Below are 9770 nucleotides of genomic sequence, written 5' to 3'. Positions count from 1 at the left end.
GAGAAACCTGGTGTAGTGGAAGGTGTCCCTGCCCATGGCAGGGTGTTGGAACTGGGTGGTCTGTAAGGTCCTTCCAACCAAACCACTCTATGGTTCTATGAACTGTGCCCCCTTTTTACAACATTTGGAAACAAGTTGTCTTTGGGAACTAGATACCAACTACTTGCAAAAGAGAACTCCACAAAATTGACTGATAAATACAGTAAATCATTCTCAAGTAATATCTGAAATATAAATAGTCAGACTTGCCACAGCACAGGTGACCAAGACTACTACTTTTGAATCAATTGCCTTTTCTCCGATCTGCATTCAGAGAAGATGTACTCTGCCTTTCAGGTTAGCATAAACAGGTAAAATTACCTTCATACACGGCCTCATCTCCAAGATGTACCGAATGGTGCATGTGCTAAAGGGCTCTGCTGCACAGTACAGAGCTCAACATTACAACTTAACCAACGTGCAGACACTAGTCCAAACTCTTCAAAGGCATATGCAGATGCTCACTTTTACGTTACAGTTTCCCCGAGCGGCACTAGGCCTGGGGCAGCTCCTTACCAGAAAGTCTGAGGAAATTTATAACTTTTTTCTTCACATAATTAAAGTTGCCCTCGAACTACGCTGGCCTCAGGTAAAAGATGGCAACAGTCAGGTCTTTGATCAAAAATTTTAGCACAACATATGCTGTCACCACCAGAAAACAGTGCTTTGAACTTGGGTGTTAGGGAATGTTAAGCATCCCAGAAGGCAGTGAAGTAACACTGAAAATCTGAGGTAACAGAGACTCAACAAAGAAAAAAAAAAATCTACAATGAACAAGTTTTTCTACTCATTACCAATTTCTCAGTTAAAAGGAAAAAAAAAGAAGCATAAAGTGAATAATTAAGCATAAATGTAGGTAGGGGTGTAAGCATTGACACAAATTACTAAGAACATGGAGTTACGGGAAATACACTAACCTATACAAACATTTTTCTCTCACTGCTGAAATGTCAGCACTAACAAATGCCCTCACATGCATTTTAAAATCAAAGATACTTTAAGTAACTATAGAAAACTACACACACCTCTAAAGGAATGATGCACGCAGATGTTAGGAATGACTTTCACATAACTTCGCCATTAAGCTCACAGTCCTCTTCACAGATTGCCAAGAGTCCACCAATGTCTTTCCATATCCACCCTAACCTAACTACTCTTCCCCTAAGCAGGGAAAAAAGGGGGGAAAAAACCCCAAAAACCCAAACAAACAAAAAAACCAATAAAGAGCAATAGACTGACACTTAAAAAATGCCACCTACTCTGGGCAACTGTTTTTTTCATTTTCGTAATTCAACAACAGCTAAGCGAGTAGATAAATCAAAGAATTACAGCAACACTGACAACTAACCCTACCTTCTTCAAAGTTTTACTTTTTTTGCAAGACGTTTCAGATTCCTCTGTAAAGAAGATGTGTGTGTTTTTGCTCTTCCTTGGTTTACGCATATCCAAGAATTTGGACTTGAGTTTTGCTTTTTTCTCCAAGTACTGCACACTTCGGTGGGTGAAAGATGGAATTCCACCATACCTGAAGTTAAAAAAAAAAAAAAAAAAAAAAAAAAAAAAAAAAAAAAAAAAAAAAAAAAAAAGAGAAACAAAAAAAATAAGGACTTGGTTGGTTAATTTCCACTCTGGAAGCTTTAACATGAATGTTGATGTCTACAGAAAATGATTTAGACTAAATTATTTCTTTATGAGACATTTGCTACACTCTTAAAATATATGCCACTGGATGTAGCTGCAAAACAATGTACCTCCATGAAGACTTTTAAATATTTTTATTTGAAAATGTTTACCTGAATTGGTTTTAGATTTTTTAATTTTTTTTTTTTCTAATAGGTGTATAACTTTAGATAGAAACAATTTCCCAGTCCAGCCTGAAGAATAGGGAATAAAATGAAAAAATACCTTGATTAGTAGAATAAAACAACATTTTGGTGGCTGTAAAGAACCTCTAAAACAGCTACTTTTGTCTCCTAGGAAATGCAAATAAAAAAAAAGGAAATACGGGCAGTTCACTTAAGTAATTTTTATAGAGTAGAACAGAGACTGTCAACTACAAAACACGCTCCTCTTTGAAAGATATATACATATGTACTAAACAACTTGCATCTAGCAGATGCACTAGACCAAAGCTACAGTCCACCTGAGCCCTATGAAGTTACTTCCACAGCACTGACCACCATCTCTTTAGGTCATACCACCAAAAATGAAATTTCACTGGTCAACTGCCTGGCAATATTTTATTAGTATTGCAACATTTCACTAGGATAAAGCAACCTCATTCCAATATGAAACAGCTATAAATTATGATCAAAGCTCACAGGACTCCAAATCAAGAGGACCATTCATTGTCAGAGTCTTTAAGCTCTAATTTAAGTAGCTCACCAGCCATTTAACATTTACATAACTGCAAGTACCTTAGGAGTTACACTTCTATTTCAAAGCACTTTTCTTGTTCTTTAATTAACGTCTGTAACTCTGCATCTCTCTCTCTCTCTCTAGCAAAAGGATGACAGTTTTATCAAGAGCAGAGACTAACTTCGGGAATCATCTTCAAAAGTTTAACAAAATGGGAATTGAGATGAATGGTCTATTTGAATAATAACAAGCGAGCTGACTGGCTATGAAGAAACCCCGAGTTTCTCATAAGCAATTACTTTTGTCCTGTGCCACACTTGAAACCCAAAACAGAGCAGGTTTCCTCAGGATCTTCCACTGGGTTCTCATCCATGTCCAGTTCATGGCTAGAAAAAAATACAGATGACAAAGTTACTTACTGTAAAAAACACTCTTGTTTTACAGATATACCAATAAGAAACTCACGTTATTGAAAACATTTACATGTGGGCTTCAGTAAATTCTTCCACACGGTGCCAAAACCAAGCAAGGCAGATGACACCAGCCTATTCATATGCATGAGCACATACTTTTTCTTTTTCTTTTTTTTTTACCCAATTCTAGGGACATATGTCCTTCTATTGGGGTTACAATATTCCAACTATTCCGAATGACCTCTTAGAATTAATATTAAGCTCTATAACAAACTGATGAAGGTAGTGTTTGTTCACCCTATTTCCAAATTACCTTCATCATCTATTATGTTATCTATATTATTATCTATTATTAATGCTATGGCAACAGCAAAATATTAGAACAAAATCAAAGCTACATGATTAGCAGATAATAATTCCATCCATCCCTTCACCTTTGAGTTTGTAAATTTATTAGAGGAAGAGTCATCTCATCATCTTTGAGGCTATAAATTTTTTGAGAAGAAAAAGACTGTGACAAGGCAGAAATTAGCTATTTTATGATTGCCTTAGCACTGAGCACTTAACTGGCAGCATACAATTCAGTTAAACAATACAAATTATTTCCTATCATTCTTATATTGTCTATACTAATTAGACCTAGATAAGCAAGTTGTCCTATCCAATTTAACAATCTTGTGCCCTTCAGTGGTACAAGAATAGTACTGTCACCTTGCACAGTCTTCGAGGCCACACATTGTTTTCATAAAGCAACAAAAGAGAAGAAATATCCCCCACTTGTTGCCAGGTATAAGCAGTGATGGACGACTATGTGGTTTTGGACTGAAGTTTTAACTCACAATCTCAATCAAACAAATAGTTATTATAAATCAGGAGGCTTCTGGACCTGGCCTTCTTTAGAAAAAAGCTTGTCTAAATTTCCTGACTTGCCTTCTCTTGATTTTGGCATGTCTGTATTCAGGAGGCTCTTCATCCTCATCTTCATCTTGGTCACGAAGCAGCACCTGTTCTTTGTCATTTGAATTTGAGCTACATGACCCCTGTGAACCTAAAAAAGATAGACGAGATCATATTTTCCTTCTGCATAAATTAATTCCTTATCTTTCTGTCCCCAAAGTACATTTGCAGCTACAGTTACGTTGTCATACATACCTGAATCTGACAAAAAAGGCACAAGTGCCAGACACACATATCTTTACTTGTCTTTGTTTGAGGGACAACACACCAACACAAGCTTCCAGTATTAGTTACATTGTAGAATTAACGATCTTAAGCAGGACCAATTTCAAATTATCTCAACTCTCCAAGAAAAATAAAATGCCTACAAGGTACAAATTCAAAACACTTTCTTCCTTCTGTGTAAATTTTGTTTCCATTTCATTAACTACGCAAAGATATTCACATACATCTAATAAGAGAGGACTGCAACACTCCTCTCATTTCTTATTGGAAAGGAGATTTTTCCTTTCACCTCTCCCATTCCAATACTACTGTGGGATCAAGATGGGACCACTCCTGCTTCCTCCTTCCCTAGAAAGTCACTAGAGGCGCACTTAAGAGGTTTCCCACCAAACTAAAGTCCCAAGATACTGACACTTAACTCACATGCTTCATCCCTCCTCTCCAGCAGGAGAAACCATAAAACAGTCAGGAAAGATGTTACGCTGCTGCCTACAGCGAATGCTAGCAGGAAGAACTGGCAGGCAAACGAGATGGCTCTCTCCACGCTGAACTGGCTGGCAAAAATGTCTCCAGTCCAGTCTTGTACCTCCCTCACAGCTTTTCCAGTAGTGTAAGGCACAGCCACCGGCTTTCACCATACTGCTATGTTACCTGGCACTTCCACTTGTTAGCACTAGCTGTGAACAAATGAATTTGGGGTTGTAAAGGTGACTGCAGCTCACTGCCTAATTGATAACCTAACGCCGGAGAAGACGTCTGGAATACATCTGGTCCACAGTAACACAGTACAACAAAACAAGAGTTTAATTTCCAAGCATGGCATTTTTAGACAGAAGGCAAAAAAAAACCCCACCAACCCTGCAGAAGATTTATGAAGTATATGTTCTGTTCAAATCAATTCTGGCTGAAGAATACCTTTAATATACAGGTTAGAGAGGAGAGAGATCATTGAGAGAAGCAGAGGGAAGAAAAAGGAATCAAGTATGCAATCATTCCACAAAATACTTGATCAACTTTTTTAGAATGGCGTAATACAGACATGCACTTGTATCTTAGATATGACCACTTAGAGAAATTCTGATAGAATCAATTTTAGCTGATTTTGTATTACCTGACTGGTTAATACTTTTATTTTCACAAGATGCACCCCTTTTCCTGGTTCCTCCATCACAGGGCTCTTTCTGGCTTTCATTGTCAGATGAACTATGATCTTGAGTACCTTGGCAGGCTACTGTTAGAGCTGCACTGCTCTGTTCCACCTCCTCCAAGTTCAGATTTAAATTACAAATCCCAGAGATTATTTCATGGTGGGGCTCAGCACTTGAAGGGAGTGTTTCCTCACTTCTGGTGTTAGAGGGAAGCAGCTCCAAGCTCAGCACTTCACTGCATTCAGCCCCTCGGCTAACCAAGTCCAGTCTTCCCGAAAGACCCGTCTCCTGAGTAACCCCACTAGCTTCCACATTGTCACTGTGAGAGCTCTCAGTAGTCCATCCTTGACTTGTCCAGTACTGAAACTGTTCCCAGTAATACCAGTACAGTTCGCTGTAATGCTGCTCCCACTCGTCCCTGGTGTCTGGACTGTTCCAAGGCTCAGAGGCTGTGGTGACCTCAGACAATGAGACCTCTTGATGCTTCTCCAGCCAACTTTGCCAAAGAAGGCCCTCTCCATACTCGCTCCAGTACTTCTCCCATTTTTCTTTAAGTTCGCTGGGTAAAGCCTCATTTGCAAGACTTTCTGAATTTTCAGAGTTCCCTTCCCTTCCAACTTGAACTTTGCTGCTCTTCTCATGCTGCTCTGTAGCTAAGGCCAGCTCACCAGAAATGGACTTGATATGACCACCACAAGCTCGATCCTGGCATTCTTGCCCTTTTTTATCCTCATGTTTCTGCTGTAACTCTTTTTTCTTCTTCTTTTTCTTTTTCATAATTTTCATGTTACTTCTCTTTCTGTAATTTTCTGCTGCCTAAAAGAGAATGGAAAAAACATACTTAGAAGTCCACAATGTCCATGCAGTCTTTTCTTGTCCTCTCTCCAAGCACATTTCCGTTTCCATTGCAACCCTCCCTCTCACTGCACCTCTGCTGTTAGCTTTCTCTCCACAAAAGGTTGTAGGGTTTATAGGTCTGATAGGGGCCCCCGCTGCATAACCTTGGTTGACATTTCTGAGGAAGTTGTGAGAAAGAGCTGTGAGAAAGTCTATAGAAAGACAGACACAAAAAAAAGGCAGAATTACAGACAGAAGGGGGACTGAGAGGGAAGTCATTCAAGGATTCAGAAGGAAAGACATCAACATGAAACACTATAAAATCCTAAAGGGAAGTTGGCCAGGAATTGAGGGGTCACTGGGTTGAGCTCAACAGTAAAGCAGTATCTCAGTAAAATCAAGGATCTGTTTTAGGGGGCTGTGGAGGTTGATCTCAGTTGTCACCTGGTATCTGCGTGGCTGGCAAACACTCTTCAGGTGTCTTCTCAGAGTAGCGAACATATAACGCTCAGCCTAATAGAATATTAAATCCTTGCTATCTTTGGGTGCTTTAAACAAAAAAGCATCACTTCATGCTCGTAAGCTCTGTAAATCCTGCAGCTGAATCTCTGCATGTCTGAAGACACTGATCCAAAAGAGGGGTGTAGTATTCTTCCCATTCCATTCTGATCTCCAAGTTGGCTAACGGAAACACAAGGAAACAGCCTCCTGTCCAAACAGGTGGCCCTTTTATTTGTGCCATACAACCATTTCACTTGTTACAACAAACTCAGACTACTACCATTGTCTAGTGGAACAAAAGACAGAAACCTGTTGCTGAAAGGGTAACTTGTTGGTTTCATCAAATACAACTCCACTTGTTTCAGTGGGGCTTCCTGTGCTTACAGATATAAACAAGATAAAAACATCCAAGAAAAGCACGACTTTCTATCAGATGGATCTGCAAATTTTTTTCATAAACTGCTAAATTAAGTTTGGCAGGTAAAAAGGCAGTGCTGAGGGACTACAACTCGCATCGGCAGAAGACTGCAAACGTACAGATATTACTCCAAGTGACCCATCAGCTGCAATCCCTAGTTTTGTTGCATTGAAAAATGCGTAAGGTGGACTATAAAGAAGTTAGGCTCACAGAACCAGCATGGATCTTTCATCAACATCCCTCATAATGTCATATTAATACACACAGTGCAAAGCACAACGCTTAGCACTCATCTAGTAAAAACATGCATTATTTTCCCATTCAAATTATTTCCAGTATTACTACATAGCAACAAAATTTGCACGTATACTTTGGGCTTGAAGTTGGATGCCTGTAAGGTCTATTTACATGCTATCAACTAAAATGATGTACAAGTTCCTCCTACTGACCTGATTAATTTGTAAATAAGAACCATGGAGTGCTCTGCACAAAAGTACCCTCTCACTGCCAGGGAGGGCTGTATTCCATAAAGCGGACAATGTGGATATCCCACTATCTCTTTCTCATCTCTGAACAACTGTAGTCTTTCTCTAAAGCCCAAATGCTCTGTATGGGAAGCAGAGCACCCAAGCCTCACTCCTGCCCTCCTGAACAGCCTGGCTTTATCAGCTGCAAGGGGGATCTGAGAAACTAGCTTTTTATATTAGCATCTAAAGCTAAATGGTTAAAGCAGACAGTATGAACACACATGCTCAGATTGGAGTGTACTAGTTGTCCTGATGCAGAACATTAATGTTACCGCGGCTGTTTTAAACTAGCTCCTCTAGTAGTATGAGCAGTATAGATATGGAAGCATGAAGAACAGCCTGACTCTGTTTAGTCAAACTGGCAGGTGGATTTTACAAACTGCACGGACCGCGATGCTGTATGTTGTTACTAGCATGCAAGGCAGGCAGTTTAAAGGCAGCTTGGATACATTTCCATGAACTGCAGTCCCCAAAATAACTGAGAGTAGACATGCCCCAAAATCTGGAAACACAAAAGAAACAGAACAAATAAAGCAAATAAAGATTTACCACAAAGTCCCTGTGGGCTGACTGCCCACCAAACTGAAGAGGTAACCCCATGCTCTTCATAAGCTCAGCCTCTGAGTCGAGTTCAACTTCTTCCAGGTCCAGAGCATGATTAGTATCTGCCTTTAATGTCACATTGGGACAACGGTTCTCCTCCTCAGATGCTTGTTGCTCCTCTATTAACAAATTACATTAAGTGAATATAATCTGGTTCTGATACCTCAATACCACAGCATGATCCACAAAAAAACAGTAGAACTGCCTCTTAAGCTTCCTTTCCCATTTAACATTTTCCTCACAAATACCTCAATTTCTGCATAACTATCAGTAGCAACTAAAATCTAACTGTGACAGCCAAAACATTGCACCGGGTCTCTCTGGGATGGAGTTAACTTTCTTCATAGCAGCCTCTATGGTGGTTAGAACACTGTGGACAGGGTGGACAGTATATCCCAGTGGGCTGGGGTGAGCAAGAGATCAGGAGGGGACAGAGCTGGCACTGCCGGCCCAAACTGGCCAAAAGGATAGTCCATACCATATAATGTGATGTGCAGCAATAAGAACTGGGGTAGAGGGTGTGGGGTTTGTTACAAATCTTTCAAAACCACACTAACAAAGATAATATGATTTTATAAAAATGTAATGTGTGAACTACAGAACCTAATTATCTCAGAAGTAACTGATCACCTTCCGAACCACTGCTTGCACATCTATCAAATTTTTAAGCAACATCATATGTATATAAAGTGACAAATGCCACTGAGAAAGTAGGAACTGTATATTGGTGGAAATTACGAAATACAAAAGCTGGTGACACAGTCGATAAAACCGAAATATTTAAGATTTTTTAAGTCAGGATATATTTTCTGCTGAATTACACACAGCACAAGACCCTTCTGGTTTTAACTGATTACTCACTGCAACTAACTCATACATGCACAAAACCATAGTTTACATTCCCCTTCTTCACTTCTCTCACATTGTTTCCATCTAACCTGTGCTACTAACTATCAGCTTCTATGGACATTCCTTTCTCTTCAGACTTCTTCCTTTCAAATCAAGCTATTACATGATGCTGGAGCTAGCAAGATAGCAAGTTATTACTTACATCTATCTCCATAACAAAAGTACTGAAAAACAAGCCAGAAATAAGAACAACTTAAATAACCACACATAACTCACTTTAAGTATGACTGCACATCATATTGCATTTTATTACCTTACCTGTACTGTCATTGTCATCCTTGACATAAAATCCTTTTAATCCCAGTTTATATAATTTTCGATCTCTGTAAAAATGAAGACAGACATTGATTCTGAAGGTCATCATTAAAACAATTTTTTTTTTTTTTTCGGTAAAAACAATCATTCAGTGGAACAAACCTCCCCAGGGATGTGGTAAAGTCCCCATTGCTGGAGGTTTCTGGATGGGGTGCTAAATAACCTCACCTAGGCTCCCTTTCCCACAAAAGGCTGGCCCAGATCACCTTCTGAGGTCCCTTCCCACCTGGGCTGCCCTATGACTCTAAACACAGGAAACAAAGAAAAATCTGAAAAAGGCAACCCTTTTAAAGCCTAGCGGGAAAGCCTACATGAGAGACGTTCAGAAAACGCTGCACAATACCCCAGAATTAAATTGTAGGCCCACAAAAGATTCCACCAAAGGGGAATTTAACGACTCCTCTCCAAAACTGCAAACATTTCAGCCATCGCCCAGCACTGAAGACACCTCACCTCTGCAAATGCCTCTTAAACACTGAGTGTATTTAACAGCAAAAGCTCCGGTAACGGCCACAACCTC

General features: G+C 39.6%; 1 protein-coding gene across 1 annotated transcript in view; it reads right to left on the bottom strand.

The window, feature by feature from the left end:
• The window catches only part of TGS1 (trimethylguanosine synthase 1), a gene marked incomplete at both ends in the record, with an annotated part of 14898 nt that extends 5640 nt beyond the window's left edge, over positions 1 to 9258 (bottom strand). Inside the window, 7 exons of the mRNA XM_009697226.1 lie at positions 1393 to 1564; positions 2697 to 2783; positions 3741 to 3850; positions 4324 to 4340; positions 5104 to 5956; positions 7973 to 8140; positions 9189 to 9258. Of these exons, the coding sequence (XP_009695528.1) occupies positions 1393 to 1564; positions 2697 to 2783; positions 3741 to 3850; positions 4324 to 4340; positions 5104 to 5956; positions 7973 to 8140; positions 9189 to 9258 (1477 nt within the window). The remainder of the gene's footprint in view (positions 1 to 1392; positions 1565 to 2696; positions 2784 to 3740; positions 3851 to 4323; positions 4341 to 5103; positions 5957 to 7972; positions 8141 to 9188) is intronic.
• Positions 9259 to 9770: the final 512 nt, after the last annotated feature.

The sequence above is a fragment of the Cariama cristata genome, unplaced genomic scaffold, assembly GCF_000690535.1.
Source record: "Cariama cristata isolate BGI_N322 unplaced genomic scaffold, ASM69053v1 scaffold1723, whole genome shotgun sequence".
NCBI lineage: Eukaryota > Metazoa > Chordata > Aves > Cariamiformes > Cariamidae > Cariama > Cariama cristata.
The sequence above is the reverse complement of the archived record's forward strand: the minus strand, read 5'-3'. Positions and strand labels throughout refer to the sequence as shown.